Source organism: Hoplias malabaricus, chromosome 9 (genome assembly GCF_029633855.1).
Source record: "Hoplias malabaricus isolate fHopMal1 chromosome 9, fHopMal1.hap1, whole genome shotgun sequence".
Classification (NCBI taxonomy): Eukaryota; Metazoa; Chordata; class Actinopteri; order Characiformes; family Erythrinidae; genus Hoplias; species Hoplias malabaricus.
In genome coordinates this window covers 43393006-43409580 of record NC_089808.1, presented here as the reverse complement: position 1 = coordinate 43409580, position 16575 = coordinate 43393006, and the positions used below count along the sequence as shown (strand labels likewise).

The 16575-nt window shown below is 44.4% G+C and overlaps 1 protein-coding gene across 1 annotated transcript; it reads left to right on the top strand.

The window, feature by feature from the left end:
* The first annotated feature begins 901 nt into the window (after positions 1-901).
* LOC136707101 (5-beta-cholestane-3-alpha,7-alpha-diol 12-alpha-hydroxylase-like) lies at positions 902-3180 on the top strand. Its single transcript, XM_066680997.1, has one exon. The coding sequence runs from the start codon at positions 1201-1203 to the stop codon at positions 2734-2736; it is 1536 nt and encodes a 511-aa protein (XP_066537094.1). The 5' UTR covers positions 902-1200; the 3' UTR covers positions 2737-3180.
* The last annotated feature ends 13395 nt before the right edge of the window (positions 3181-16575 follow it).

The window sequence follows — 16575 nt, the reverse complement described above, 5'->3', positions numbered from 1 at the left end:
TGGTCATCCACCTCTGATCAAAAAGAGTGTAACTCAGCAGAACACACTCACAGCCTCTGAACCAAACTATAAACAACTGATCACATCAAACCCAAACATCCCAGATAACCCTCCCCCGTCTGACACTAGTACACCTCCATCTACACAGACCCTGATCCTCAGACCGTTACAGGTGGAGGGGGTTTACGAAAGGTTAATAACAGGCAATCCCCGGCCCCTCGGATGTGCCCCAGAGACACTGCTCCAACCACGGTCACTGCCCAAACACAACACACGGGAACACAACAGGGTCGACGTGACGCGCCACTGAAGCTAACGGTGGAGGAGGATTCCCACAGCAACCGGTTTAAACAGACCACAACCCAACACCACAACGAGAGATGAATACAGCAGCAGATCTGGTGTTTATTTATTAAATATTAATCTGTTGTTTTAAAACGCAGTTTGTAAACAACACAGACACCACTTTAAACAAGCTCCAAGGTCCGGAACCAGAAGAACCGGACCTGGAACAAACAGACCCCGTCCCTCAGCCGCTCTGGGAGCCTTTAAAGAGGAAACACCGCTGTGTCCCACTACCACTGAGACTCCGCCTCCACCTCCGACTCAGACTCAGCACGAGGGGCGTCATAGTGTGTGTGTGTGTGTGTGTGTTTCTCTCTCTGTGTTCTCAGTGTGTGTGTGTTTCTCTTTGTGTGTTCTGTGTGTGTGTGTGTGAGTGTGTGTGTTCTCAGTGTGTATGTGTGTGTGTGTTTCTCTCTTTGTGTGTTCTCAGTGTGTGTGTGTGTGTGTTTCTCTGTGTTCTCAGTGTGTGTGTGTGTGTGTGTGTTTCTCTCTCTGTGTTCTCCATGTGTGTGTGTTTCTCTCTCTGTGTTCTCAGTGTGTGTGTGTGTGTGTGTGTGTTTGTCAGTTTCATACTGATTCACAGAGAAAGAAAGTCTGTTTAGACGTCCTCCCCCGTGTCCATCTGAGGAATGCAGTGTAGTTTTTTTAAAGCTGGATTGTTGCCGTATGTTTGGGGTGGAGTCTGAAGACTGAGGTAAACAGAGCTGAGCAGCAGCTGGAGCTCAGTGTAAAGTCTGACAGCGAGAGAAGGAGAGCACACAAGGAGCACACGAGAGTAAGAGAGCGAGAGCACGTGAGAGTGATAGAGAGAGCGCAAGAAAGAGGGAGAGACAGAGAGACAAACCAGAGCGGACCATGGCCTTTCTGCTGCCTGTTATTTTGGCTGTGCTGGTGTCTGTGCTCGGGGGGCTGTATCTCCTGGGGGCTTTCCGTAAGCGCAGAGCAGGGGAGCCTCCGCTGGATAAGGGCCCTCTCCCCTGGCTGGGTCATGTACTGGAGTTCCGGAGGGACACAGCCAAGTTCCTGGAGAGAATGAAGAAAAAGCATGGGGACATCTTCACTGTGCAGCTTGGTGGCTTCTACTTCACCTTCCTGATGGACCCTCGTTCCTTCAGCACCGTGGTGAAAGAGGCTCGAGCGAAACTGGACTTTAACACCTTCGCCCGGCATCTGGTTAAGCAAGTGTTCGGATACCACAGTATGGAGGACGACCACAAGTACATCGATGGGTCCAGCAAGAAGTTCCTGATGGGCGATGGGCTGGTGGAGTTGACCCAGGCCATGATGACCAACCTCCAGAACCTGATGCTGCATAGCATGGGCTCCGGGGAGGACGAGAAGCCCTGGCAGGAGGCTGGACTCTTCTTCTACTGTTACAACATCGTGTTCCGGGCCGGCTACTTGGCCCTCTTCGGCAACGAACCCGCCAAGACCTGGGGCAGCTTGGAGAAAGCCAAGGAGGTGGACCGCCAGCAGTCGGACGAGCTCTTCTACGAGTTCCGCAAGTACGACCTGCTCTTCCCCAAGCTGGCCTACGGTGTCCTGGGACCCTCGGAGAAGATGGAGGCCGAGAGGCTGAAGAGGTTGTTCTGGAACAGGCTGTCGGTGCAGAAGGTCAAGGCCAAGGATAACATCAGCGGCTGGGTGAGAAGTTCACAGCAGATCCGAGAAGAAAACGGCATAGAGGAGCAGATGCTGGACAGATACATGTTGCTTTTGCTCTGGGCGTCTCAGGGGAACACAGGCCCTGCCTCGTTCTGGCTGCTCTTGTTCCTAATGAAGCATCCCGACGCCATGAAGGCCGTCAGAGCCGAGATACAGGAGGTTCTCAGAGAAACCGGCCAGGAGGTGAAGCGCGAAGGACCCCTGATCAACCTGACCCGAGACATGCTGCTCAAGACTCCCGTTCTGGACAGCGCCGTAGAGGAGAGTCTTCGCATGACGGCCGCTCCCGTCCTCATCAGAGCCGTCATGGAGGACATGAGCCTGAAGATGGCGGACGGACAGGAGTACAGCATCCGCAAGGGCGACAGAGTGGCGCTCTTCCCCTACACCGCCGTCCAGATGGATCCGGAAATCCACCCAGAGCCCGGCACCTACAAGTACAACCGCTTCTTGACCCCCGAGGGAGAGAAAAAGACCGACTTCTACAAAGCGGGCAAGAAGCTGAAGTACTACACCATGCCCTGGGGCGCAGGCACCACCATGTGTCCCGGCAGGTTCTTCGCCACCAGCGAGCTCAAGCAGTTCATCTTCCTTGTGCTCGCCTACTATGACTTTGAGCTGGTGAACCCGGACGAGGCCATCCCCGACATCGACGCCAATCGCTTGGGCTTCGGGACCATGCAGCCCACCCGGGACATCCAGTTCAGATACAGACTCCGCTTCTAGACTCTGGTTTACCTTTGAGAACGATGGACACGCTAGAACTCAATCTGTGAGTGTCAATGTTTCACGTGCTGTAGAGGATGTAGAACCAGCGTTTATCGTCTGTATAAGAACATTTAATGTTTTAAAAAGAGGGTTTTTTAATAGTCGCACAAGTCATTTACAGAAATGCCTCTCTAGAGAAGCATCCAGAAAAGCTGTTCTCTAAAGGAACCCTTGTATTTAGCGCCTCTTAACTCTGTGACCCACATCCACTCTGTGACCCAGATGCACTCTGTGTTAGTAATGTACACGTTGTCAAAGATAAAGACCTGTGGAGTTCAAAACTAAAACTCAGACGGGATTCAGACTTAACCACCATTTCTCTTCTTTCCAAATGATTGCACTGTTGTTGTTTTTTGATTACAGATTATCCTTGGTTATAAACACGAATAAAACCTAATCCAGTGACTCTCTGAAACACAGGGTCTCTTCACTGACACACCATGTCACCACCCACCCCTTGGGGGCGCCATAGTAATGCCCTGGAAGGAAGCCAAGACCAGGGTGATGTGCTTTCTGTGCTTTAATAACAGTTAATAATCTGGCAGTGGTGCAGATAGCAGGTAGTGTCGCAGTCACACAGCTCCAGGGACGTCCAGGGACGAGCTGGGTTCGATTCCCGCTCCGGGTGACTGTCTGTGAGGAGTTGGTGTGTTCTCCCCGTGTCCGCGTGGGTTTCCTCCGGGTGCTCCGGTTCCCTCCCACAGTCCAAAAAAAACACACTTTGCAGGTGGATTGGCGACTCAAAAGGTGTGAATAGGTGTGAGTGAATGTGTGTGTGTCTGTGTTGCCCTGTGAAGGACTGGCGCCCCCTCCAGGGTGTATTCCCGCCTGAATGAATGAATGAATGAATGAATGAATCTAGCAGCGCTGTGGGTGTGAAGCAGACGTTCAGTTACTTCTAAAGTACAGTGATTGCAGTAATCCAGATCCATGAGTGACTCTTTACAGTCAGAGACATTAGGAAACAGGCCTAGTTCAGAGATCATTGTAATATAAACAAACCAGACTGTGTTTATTGTCGAATTTAAATGGACAGCAGGCCCCTGAGATTTTCACTGGAACACTGATTAAATCTGGAGCAACCCTGGGGTGAGTTTTCAAAGCACACATGGGGCAGGCTGGCTGCACAACTGCTTCCATGACCATGCCTCGCTGCTGCTGAACTTCACTACACACACACACACACACACTCTTTAACAAGATAAAACACAAATGCCTTTGTGGACAGTTTCCTTTCCATTCAACGTTTGGCCCCAAACAAAAATAACAAAATATTATTTCAGTCACTTCCTGAGAGTTTATTATCATTCAAAACTGAAGCCCTGTTTTAAAGCGACTTGTTTACACCTGAAAACTCCCGATCACGACAGAAACTGATGGGTTTACCTTTTAAATGTGTTTTTTAAACGTTAGTAAAAGGAAGCACCTCATTTTATCACCCAGAGGTAACACAGACTCGATGAATGATCAGAGCATCGCTGGGATCCAGACGTTTACGTAAAAACACTTATATTTCATACTTCATAAGCTCTGTCTGATAAAACACGCTGTAAGTGAGAGCTATGACTCAGTCTCTGCCCTGGTGCAGCTTTAACGAGTGAATGGCCTGTTATCTTCTGAAGTTAAACATAGAAACTGTGCGGATGTGACCTGTTTACCTCAGAAGGTCAGTAACGGTCAGTGTGTCCGTGTGTTTGTGTCATGACCGAAGAGATGACTTTTTGTTTTGAAAAATACAGAGCAGAAAATAAAAGGCTGTGACAGAGAAACACTTCCAAATACGAAGAAGAAACTACGATAAATGACCTTTAAGCCCTGACCCCTTGAACACTTGATCCCTCGCGCCCCTTTTACTCACCTACAACAACGTCGTCACACGTCATAGAAGTGCACACTTCAAGAAAGGGATTAGGGCTTATTCTAAGAGTTGGAACAGGGGGAAGGACTGTTTTGGAGATTTAAAAATCATTGCCGGACACATTTTTAGGTCCCGAGAAGAGGACGTCTGGTCGCCCTGCACTAATCCTGCAGCTCACCCCTTCATCAACAGCACAGAGCAGGAGTTTCACCACAGGACATTCACAGCACTGTTAGTGAGTTTATAACACTTTTAAAATCAATGGCAGGTGCCCAAAGTGATTTACGTAAAAGCGATAATAAAGATAAAGAGGATTGGAAGGGGGAGGGTTTATCTGCAGCACCTTGTGAAGATAAGTATATTTCTGAGCGCCCCAACCCTGAAAACTGTCCCCACACTGCAGCAGGCATCGAACACACCTCATTCCTGTGCCTTTCTCTGACCCACCACCCGCACAAAACAGGCACAGCCCGCTGGGTCCCAAACCTGAAGAAACAGTGCTGTAACCAGCTGTGGGAGAACGTTACTGCAGCTCCTGACCTGCTGGAGATTAGATTAGGACAGGAATTAGGTTTAGGATTAAGGCTAACACTGGGGTAAGTTTATGGGCGCAAGCTCAAAAAAAGACACTTTGAATTCAGTAGTAGTTTACTTCAAAGTGTTGCATGAAACTGAATCCTCTTCGTCCAGAGAAATAACTGGAGGGTTAACTGTAACTGGAAGTAGATGATTTAAATAAATGCAACTATTTGTCGTAAAGACTTTAATAGGGGTCAACACACACACACCAGGGTGTGGTTTAGTCAGATATATGTTTGAAGAGCACACAGCACACATCGGTTTGGTTCAGGCCCTGAGCTGAGGGCAGTGTTCTACTTCCTCCTCTGTATCTTAAAGACGTATTTCGTGATTGAAGAGATGAATGTCTCTAATCTGATCTGTGGAAAAACCCGTGAGTGCAGTTTTACTGACCTTTGCTCTGAGTTTACAGTCAACTGCCTTGGAGCAATCTCACACACCAATGGCAGCCAGGGGAAGAACCCAGGATAGGGTTAAATTTGAGACATCCTGCATAAATCGAAATAGTGTCTAATATCAGAAAGTAATACCACCCAGAAATCACACTCAGTATAAAAACAAAGGTGCAGCTGTTTCTGTGGGATTTCTAAAGGTCAGGAGAGGGTCAGTCACAGGGTACATTAGTCTCAAATGACTGCTTATTACCTCTAGGGTCTTATTATCTCTAGTTTCATCTTATTAGGGGTTAGGTGGAAATACAGAGACACTATAGCGATATTAAGATTCCTCTTTATTGTTGCTTTAGTTCCACCTTGACACCTCTGTAGAGGCGGATTGAGATCTCGTATATCCACCTTAACGGCTCTGTAGAGCCAGACTGAGATCTCGTATATCCACCTTAACACCTCTGTAGAGCCGGACTGAGATCTCACATATCCACCTTAACACCTCTGTAGAGCTGGACTGAGATCTCATATATCCACCTTAACACCTCTGTAGAGCCGGACTGAGATCTCGTATATCCACCTTAACACCTCTGTAGAGCTGGACTGAGATCTCATATATCCACCTTAACACCTCTGTAGAGGCGGACTGAGATCTCGTATATCCACCTTAACACCTCTGTAGAGGCGGACTGAGATCTCGTATATCCACCTTAACGGCTCTGTAGAGCCGGACTGAGATCTCGTATATCCACCTTAACACCTCTGTAGAGCCGGACTGAGATCTCGTATATCCATCTTAACACCTCTTTAGAGCCGGAGTGAGATCTCGTATATCCACCTTAACACCTCTGTAGAGCCGGACTGAGATCTCATATATCCACCTTAACACCTCTGTAGAGCCGGACTGAGATCTCATATATCCACCTTAACACCTCTGTAGAGTCGGACTGAGATCTCGTATATCCACCTTAACACCTCTGTAGAGCCGGACTGAGATCTCATATATCCACCTTAACGGCTCTGTAGAGGCGGACTGAGATCTCGTATATCCACCTTAACACCTCTGTAGAGCCAGACTGAGATCTCATATATCCACCTTAACACCTCTTTAGAGCCGGACTGAGATCTCGTATATCCACCTTAACACCTCTGTAGAGCCGGACTGAGATCTCGTATATCCATCTTAACACCTCTTTAGAGCCGGAGTGAGATCTCGTATATCCACCTTAACACCTCTGTAGAGCCAGACTGAGATCTCATATATCCACCTTAACACCTCTGTAGAGCCGGACTGAGATCTCATATATCCACCTTAACACCTCTGTAGAGCCAGACTGAGATCTCATATATCCACCTTAACGGCTCTGTAGAGCCAGACTGAGATCTCATATATCCACCTTAACACCTCTTTAGAGCCGGACTGAGATCTCGTATATCCACCTTAACACCTCTGTAGAGCCGGACTGAGATCTCGTATATCCATCTTAACACCTCTTTAGAGCCGGAGTGAGATCTCGTATATCCACCTTAACACCTCTGTAGAGCCAGACTGAGATCTCATATATCCACCTTAACACCTCTGTAGAGCCGGACTGAGATCTCATATATCCACCTTAACGGCTCTGTAGAGGCGGACTGAGATCTCGTATATCCACCTTAACACCTCTGTAGAGCCAGACTGAGATCTCATATATCCACCTTAACACCTCTGTAGAGCCGGACTGAGATCTCGTATATCCACCTTAACACCTCTTTAGAGCCGGACTGAGATCTCGTATATCCACCTTAACACCTCTGTAGAGCCGGACTGAGATCTCGTATATCCACCTTAACACCTCTTTAGAGCCGGACTGAGATCTCGTATATCCACCTTAACACCTCTGTAGAGCCGGACTGAGATCTCGTATATCCACCTTAACACCTCTGTAGAGCCGGACTGAGATCTCGTATATCCACCTTAACACCTCTGTAGAGCCGGACTGAGATCTCGTATATCCACCTTAACACCTCTGTAGAGCCGGACTGAGATCTCGTATATCCACCTTAACGGCTCTGTAGAGCCGGACTGAGATCTCGTATATCCACCTTAACACCTCTGTAGAGCCGGACTGAGATCTCATATATCCACCTTAACACCTCTGTAGAGTCGGACTGAGATCTCGTATATCCACCTTAACACCTCTGTAGAGCCGGACTGAGATCTCATATATCCACCTTAACGGCTCTGTAGAGGCGGACTGAGATCTCGTATATCCACCTTAACACCTCTGTAGAGCCAGACTGAGATCTCATATATCCACCTTAACACCTCTTTAGAGCCGGACTGAGATCTCGTATATTCTCCTAAACATTCCTTATTAATATCTCATATTATTAATAAAATATGTTGTTCCTTCTTAAATCCGGACCGTGTTGGTATAGAGTGTTCCATTAGCTGCTAATGTGCAAACCATTAGGAAAACATACCACTACAGACCTAGCTCTGAGCTCTCTCTCTCTCTCTCTCTCTCTGTGTGTGTGTGTGTGTTTCCTCTGTTTGCAGGATTCAGACCCTTCCCTGAATTCCTGATTCAGAGCGACTTCTCAACTTCCAGTTTGTTCTGGTTTGTTCTGGTCACATCTATTGGGTTTCACTCTCTCACCAGAACTGGGCTCTCTTCTCTAGAAAAACTGTAGTGTAACCAATACTTAACACACACACACTCCCACACACACACAAATACACATATATTGGAGGGGTGTGTGTGAGTAAGAAGCGACTGTATCTTGTTGGTGTCTGAAGTGTAAATTGTCTGTAAGTGTTTATTCACTGTTTGAATTCCCACAGAAACTCACGTGTAACTCGAGCTGTTTCGCTTTGTAGCACTTTCGCTCTGTGTTTACTTTCATGCAGTTAGCGCTCTCCTGAATTTAGAGTCAGTTCCACCTTAAGTAATGTAACTGTAACAGCAGAAATAAGTCAGTGTGACCCCCCTATGGAGCAGGAATAGAGCAACATCCTCATCTCGGTTGGTGCTTTTCAGCGTTTGGAGTCTCTCCGTTGTCTAAAAACCTCCAGATGGCGTTTCTCTGCCGTGAGCAGAGAGAGAGAAAGACTAGCACCGGACCCAGACACTTTGTTTTTTTACCCATTTACAGACACTGGGGCTTCATAAACACATTAGAGCGGTTTCCAGAGCAGCACATGGAGAGGAGACACTCAGAGCTTTATACACAGGGTGTTTGGATTAAAATCATAGAATGTGGCTTTTAAATAAAAACAAAATTCAGCGTGATGTATTTGGCATAAACAGCCGACAAAGAGTCTGTATTATCAGAACCTCAGTGTTGGACTCTGATCACACTCCTTCGCCGTATGGTGTCTCACGGAAGTCTAGAGAAGCTCATCCAAGTAGCGAAGTAGCGATTAGCCGTTAGCCGTGTAAAACCAGAACAGACAGATCTCAGATGTGTCCCAAATGCAGAAACATATAAATCCAGGTTAAAAACGTTTCTATTCCCACGTGTGTGAAGAGCCAGACTGAGATCTCATATATCCACCTTAACACCTCTGTAGAGCCGGACTGAGATCTCATATATCCACCTTAACACCTCTGTAGAGCCAGACTGAGATCTCATATATCCACCTTAACGGCTCTGTAGAGCCAGACTGAGATCTCATATATCCACCTTAACACCTCTTTAGAGCCGGACTGAGATCTCGTATATCCACCTTAACACCTCTGTAGAGCCGGACTGAGATCTCGTATATCCATCTTAACACCTCTTTAGAGCCGGAGTGAGATCTCGTATATCCACCTTAACACCTCTGTAGAGCCAGACTGAGATCTCATATATCCACCTTAACACCTCTGTAGAGCCGGACTGAGATCTCATATATCCACCTTAACGGCTCTGTAGAGGCGGACTGAGATCTCGTATATCCACCTTAACACCTCTGTAGAGCCAGACTGAGATCTCATATATCCACCTTAACACCTCTGTAGAGCCGGACTGAGATCTCGTATATCCACCTTAACACCTCTTTAGAGCCGGACTGAGATCTCGTATATCCACCTTAACACCTCTGTAGAGCCGGACTGAGATCTCGTATATCCACCTTAACACCTCTTTAGAGCCGGACTGAGATCTCGTATATCCACCTTAACACCTCTGTAGAGCCGGACTGAGATCTCGTATATCCACCTTAACACCTCTGTAGAGCCGGACTGAGATCTCGTATATCCACCTTAACACCTCTGTAGAGCCGGACTGAGATCTCGTATATCCACCTTAACACCTCTGTAGAGCCGGACTGAGATCTCGTATATCCACCTTAACGGCTCTGTAGAGCCGGACTGAGATCTCGTATATCCACCTTAACACCTCTGTAGAGCCGGACTGAGATCTCATATATCCACCTTAACACCTCTGTAGAGTCGGACTGAGATCTCGTATATCCACCTTAACACCTCTGTAGAGCCGGACTGAGATCTCATATATCCACCTTAACGGCTCTGTAGAGGCGGACTGAGATCTCGTATATCCACCTTAACACCTCTGTAGAGCCAGACTGAGATCTCATATATCCACCTTAACACCTCTTTAGAGCCGGACTGAAATCTCGTATATTCTCCTAAACATTCCTTATTAATATCTCATATTATTAATAAAATATGTTGTTCCTTCTTAAATCCGGACCGTGTTGGTATAGAGTGTTCCATTAGCTGCTAATGTGCAAACCATTAGGAAAACATACCACTACAGACCTAGCTCTGAGCTCTCTCTCTCTCTCTCTCTCTCTGTGTGTGTGTGTGTGTTTCCTCTGTTTGCAGGATTCAGACCCTTCCCTGAATTCCTGATTCAGAGCGACTTCTCAACTTCCAGTTTGTTCTGGTTTGTTCTGGTCACATCTATTGGGTTTCACTCTCTCACCAGAACTGGGCTCTCTTCTCTAGAAAAACTGTAGTGTAACCAATACTTAACACACACACACTCCCACACACACACAAATACACATATATTGGAGGGGTGTGTGTGAGTAAGAAGCGACTGTATCTTGTTGGTGTCTGAAGTGTAAATTGTCTGTAAGTGTTTATTCACTGTTTGAATTCCCACAGAAACTCACGTGTAACTCGAGCTGTTTCGCTTTGTAGCACTTTCGCTCTGTGTTTACTTTCATGCAGTTAGCGCTCTCCTGAATTTAGAGTCAGTTCCACCTTAAGTAATGTAACTGTAACAGCAAAAATAAGTCAGTGTGACCCCCCTATGGAGCAGGAATAGAGCAACATCCTCATCTCGGTTGGTGCTTTTCAGCGTTTGGAGTCTCTCCGTTGTCTAAAAACCTCCAGATGGCGTTTCTCTGCCGTGAGCAGAGAGAGAGAAAGACTAGCACCGGACCCAGACACTTTGTTTTTTTACCCATTTACAGACACTGGGGCTTCATAAACACATTAGAGCGGTTTCCAGAGCAGCACATGGAGAGGAGACACTCAGAGCTTTATACACAGGGTGTTTGGATTAAAATCATAGAATGTGGCTTTTAAATAAAAACAAAATTCAGCGTGATGTATTTGGCATAAACAGCCGACAAAGAGTCTGTATTATCAGAACCTCAGTGTTGGACTCTGATCACACTCCTTCGCCGTATGGTGTCTCACGGAAGTCTAGAGAAGCTCATCCAAGTAGCGAAGTAGCGATTAGCCGTTAGCCGTGTAAAACCAGAACAGACAGATCTCAGATGTGTCCCAAATGCAGAAACATATAAATCCAGGTTAAAAACGTTTCTATTCCCACGTGTGTGAAGCTGCTTTGTGACAACATCAGTTGTAAAAAGCGCTTTAGAAATAACTTAGATTTGATTTAATGTGTCTGAGATTGAGCTCTAAATCACACACCATCACTGCACTTTAATCGGTTTTATATCCTTTAATCTTTACCACACTTTTACTGCAGTTTATTATTGTCTTTTAGTTTTATTGTAATTGAGTTGTTAATTTAATCTAAAACGTTGGTTCATACACAGTTGTAGCGACCTGTGTGAAGGTTTTTATTTTGAGGCCCCACATCTCAAAAGTTTTTATGTTTCTTTGTTTAAATCATTTTAAAATCGTGTTTGTGTTGATTATTTTATTGATGTGTTCTATCCTCCTGCCCCCGTTATCTGTAAGTGTTTATTCACTGTTTGAATTCCCACAGAAACTCACGTGTAACTCGAGCTGTTTCGCTTTGTAGCACTTTCGCTCTGTGTTTACTTTCATGCAGTTAGCGCTCTCCTGAATTCAGAGTCAGTTCCACCTTAAGTAATGTAACTGTAACAGCAAAAATAAGTCAGTGTGACCCCCCTATGGAGCAGGAATAGAGCAACATCCTCATCTCGGTTGGTGCTTTTCAGCGTTTGGAGTCTCTCCGTTGTCTAAAAACCTCCAGATGGCGTTTCTCTGCCGTGAGCAGAGAGAGAGAAAGACTAGCACCGGACCCAGACACTTTGTTTTTTTACCCATTTACAGACACTGGGGCTTCATAAACACATTAGAGCGGTTTCCAGAGCAGCACATGGAGAGGAGACACTCAGAGCTTTATACACAGGGTGTTTGGATTAAAATCATAGAATGTGGCTTTTAAATAAAAACAAAATTCAGCGTGATGTATTTGGCATAAACAGCCGACAAAGAGTCTGTATTATCAGAACCTCAGTGTTGGACTCTGATCACACTCCTTCGCCGTATGGTGTCTCACGGAAGTCTAGAGAAGCTCATCCAAGTAGCGAAGTAGCGATTAGCCGTTAGCCGTGTAAAACCAGAACAGACAGATCTCAGATGTGTCCCAAATGCAGAAACATATAAATCCAGGTTAAAAACGTTTCTATTCCCACGTGTGTGAAGCTGCTTTGTGACAACATCAGTTGTAAAAAGCGCTTTAGAAATAACTTAGATTTGATTTAATGTGTCTGAGATTGAGCTCTAAATCACACACCATCACTGCACTTTAATCGGTTTTATATCCTTTAATCTTTACCACACTTTTACTGCAGTTTATTATTGTCTTTTAGTTTTATTGTAATTGAGTTGTTAATTTAATCTAAAACGTTGGTTCATACACAGTTGTAGCGACCTGTGTGAAGGTTTTTATTTTGAGGCCCCACATCTCAAAAGTTTTTATGTTTCTTTGTTTAAATCATTTTAAAATCGTGTTTGTGTTGATTATTTTATTGATGTGTTCTATCCTCCTGCCCCCGTTATCTCTGTATTTTCTCACTGTAAATCAGTGACTGCAGCGTATGAAAGGCTCTGTGCCACGAGAGAGAAGACAGAATTCCCAAAATAATTAACCAGAGGAATAAAGACAGATTCAGGCCTTCACTCTAATCTCTAGTTTATTTAGACATTCACAGGGCATTTATAGGGCATTTGTCACGTACATTTTCCTGTTATCATTACACCGTGTCTCAGATTACCCCAAGTCCCAGACTTCCCCGGTATTGTCCTGTCACAGCTCATTGCATATATTAGAGCCTATGTACTTTCTGTTACCCTCTCACTACCCTCTCTCTTCTCCCTGCTGTTTCCACATCTCGTCTTGGAGACGGTGGTTAGAGCAGGTCTCATAACTTTCATTTAAACAGGATGCACATGTGACACTTCCCTAAATCTAACTAACGACTTTACTGGAAAACATTTTCTCTCCTCAAAGGGCATGTTTCCAACACAGAGTCCTCTGAATCATATTCACTACATAATGACGCGTAATACACGTGTGACACATCGTATTTAATCTCAACAAGAAACAAAGTACGACTGAGTCTGTAACTGAAGTATGTTTACATTGCAGTAGAGTGCATGTGATTACATCTCGAATTCCACAGATTCCTCATCAAAATTCTCAGTGGAGGCATGAACTGGTCAGGGTATGTCAAGGGGCAGCTCACCCAGAGCATTAGGAGCTGCCTGAGGATCCACATGGGTTTGGTCACTAACCGTAGTGAGTGTTACAGAACACTCTACAGTTTTAGTAATCAGACCTCTCTGGCCTGAAGTGATACAACATCCAACGACTGCAGACTGTCACAATCAGGGAAACAGTCACTGTCACAGCCAACTACCAATGCTCCCCACTGGCCAAAATAAGAACCAAAACGACACCACGGGACAGGTACAAGGCCAAAGCACACGTACCTGTCCAATTACGCGGTAAATTCAACCTCAGATGAGACCCCCAGTTCCACATCACAAAAACATGTCTGCCCCTGCCCTTCTTTGTTTTGATTTGAGTTGGTGAACGTTAAAGTCAGCTGTGTTCAGGCGTGAGAAAGAGCTCTAAACATGCAGCAGGTTAACGTTAGTCTCTGGCCGTGTCCCAAACCACACACTGCTGCTCTGAACAGTGTGAATACACACACCACCCTCAGCAGTGCTCTCTGTTTTGTAGTGTGTAAAGGTCCAGTGTGTGGTTTGGGACACAGCCCCAATGTTAATCCAATACTGCTTCGATATAAACACAGTATTTTACTGCCGTATCTACACAGGACTCACCTTATAGCTTTCTTGACATGTGTTTATTTATTTATGCCCTCAGTGAGACCCTCGTCCTGGTCGAGTACCTTTCCCAGAATGCAAGGCGTAATTCTGACCCATAAAGACCCCGATCATCGTCCCCGAGTGGGGCATTGAACCCTGAACTCTTCCCCACAGACAGTGGGACAGGCCAAATGTAAACAGTGATGCTGTCATTAGATTGTTCAACAGGACAGACTTTGGACTGAGGCTTTACCTAACGGTCGTGGAGAGTGGACGCAGACCTGTCCTTTCACAACGTCTCGTCATTCACTGGTTTAAATACAGTTTTATTATTTTTCTTCTTTAGAAAGTTTATTTTCTTAATGTTGTGTTCTCATCATTCATTTAATAATTTATTATGTTTATATTTTTTTTACATTTTATTGCTTAATCGATTTGATAAATTCAGTCTCAGTGACTTGCACTGCCAGCCCCTTCATTATACATGATAATACAACTGGTTGATACAACTGGATACAGACACAGCAGTGCTGCTGGAGTTTTTAACCCCTCAGTGTCTGGACTGAGAACAGTCCACCGACCAAAAACATCCAGCCGACAGCGTCCTGTGTCACTGATGAAGGACTAGAGGACGAGCGACACACACTGTGCAGCGACAGATGAGCTACTGTCTCTGACTCTACATCTACAAGGTGGACCAACGAGGGAGGAGTGTCTCACAGAGTGGACAGAGAGTGGACACAGGGTGGTGTGTCTGCATGGGTTTCCTCCGGGTGACTGTCTGTGAGGAGTGTGGTGTGTTCTCTCTGTGTCTGCATGGGTTTCCTCCGGGTGACTGTCTGTGAGGAGTGTGGTGTGTTCTCCCTGTGTCTGCGTGGGTTTCCTCCGGGTGACTGTCTGTGAGGAGTGTGGTGTGTTCTCTCTGTGTCTGCATGGGTTTCCTCCGGGTGACTGTCTGTGAGGAGTGTGGTGTGTTCTCCCTGTGTCTGCGTGGGTTTCCTCCGGGTGACTGTCTGTGAGGAGTGTGATGTGTTCTCCCTGTGTCTGCGTGGGTTTCCTCCGGGTGCTCCGGTTTCTATGGGAAGCCGTTCAGGAAATAATTATAATGTACTTTGTACATATATATTGGGTTATGGAGAAACTACTTGGTTTAATGGCACATACATTGGTTTTAAACTGTTGGTTTGTATATATCGGTTTGTGAATATATATTGGATTATCAGTTTATACATTGGTTTCCTAGCATATATATTGGTTTGTGTGTATTGGTTTGTTGGTATATATATTTGTTTGTGGGTATATATATTGGATTGTTGGTGTATATATATATTGGATTGTGGTTATATATATTGGTTTGTGGGTATATATATTGGTTTGTTGGTATATATATTTGTTTGTGGGTATATATATTGGATTATGGGTATATATATTGGATTGTGGGTATATATATTGGTTTGTGGGTATATATATTGGTATGTATGTATTGGTTTGTTGGTATATATATTTGTTTGTGGCTATATATATTGGTTTGTGGGTATATATATTGGTTTGTATGTATTGGTTTGTTGGTATATATATATTTGTTTGTGGGTATATATATTGGATTGTGGGTATATATATTGGTTTGTGGGTATATATATTGGTTTGTATGTATTGGTTTGTTGGTATATATATTTGTTTGTGGGTATATATATTGGATTGTGGGTATATATATTGGATTGTGGGTATATATATTGGTTTGTGGGTATATATATTGGTTTGTTGGTATATATATTTGTTTGTGGGTATATATATTTGTTTGTGGGTATATATATTGGATTGTGGGTATATATATTGGTTTGTGGGTATATATATTGGTTTGTTGGTATATATATTTGTGGGTATATATATTTGTTTGTGGGTATATATATTGGATTGTGGGTATATATATTGGTTTGTGGGTATATATATTGGTATGTATGTATTGGTTTGTTGGTATATATATTTGTTTGTGGCTATATATATTGGTTTGTGGGTATATATATATTGGTTTGTATGTATTGGTTTGTTGGTATATATATATTTGTTTGTGGGTATATATATTGGATTGTGGGTATATATATTGGTTTGTGGGTATATATATTGGTTTGTATGTATTGGTTTGTTGGTATATATATTTGTTTGTGGGTATATATATTGGATTGTGGGTATATATATTGGATTGTGGGTATATATATTGGTTTGTGGGTATATATATTGGTTTGTATGTATTGGTTTGTTGGTATATATATTTGTTTGTGGGTATATATATTGGTTTGTGGGTATATATATTGGATTGTGGGTATATATATTTGTTTGTGGGTATATATATTGCTTTGTATGTATTGGTTTGTTGGTATATATATTGATTTGTGGGTATATATATTTGTTTGTGGGTATATATATCGGATTACCAGTGCATACATTGGTTTTACAGCGATATATACTGGTTTGTTTATAT

Excerpts from the sequence above, each read along its gene's own strand:
- LOC136707101 (XM_066680997.1), top strand. The coding sequence starts at position 1,201 with ATGGCCTTTCTGCTGCCTGTTATTTTGGCTGTGCTGGTGTCTGTGCTC.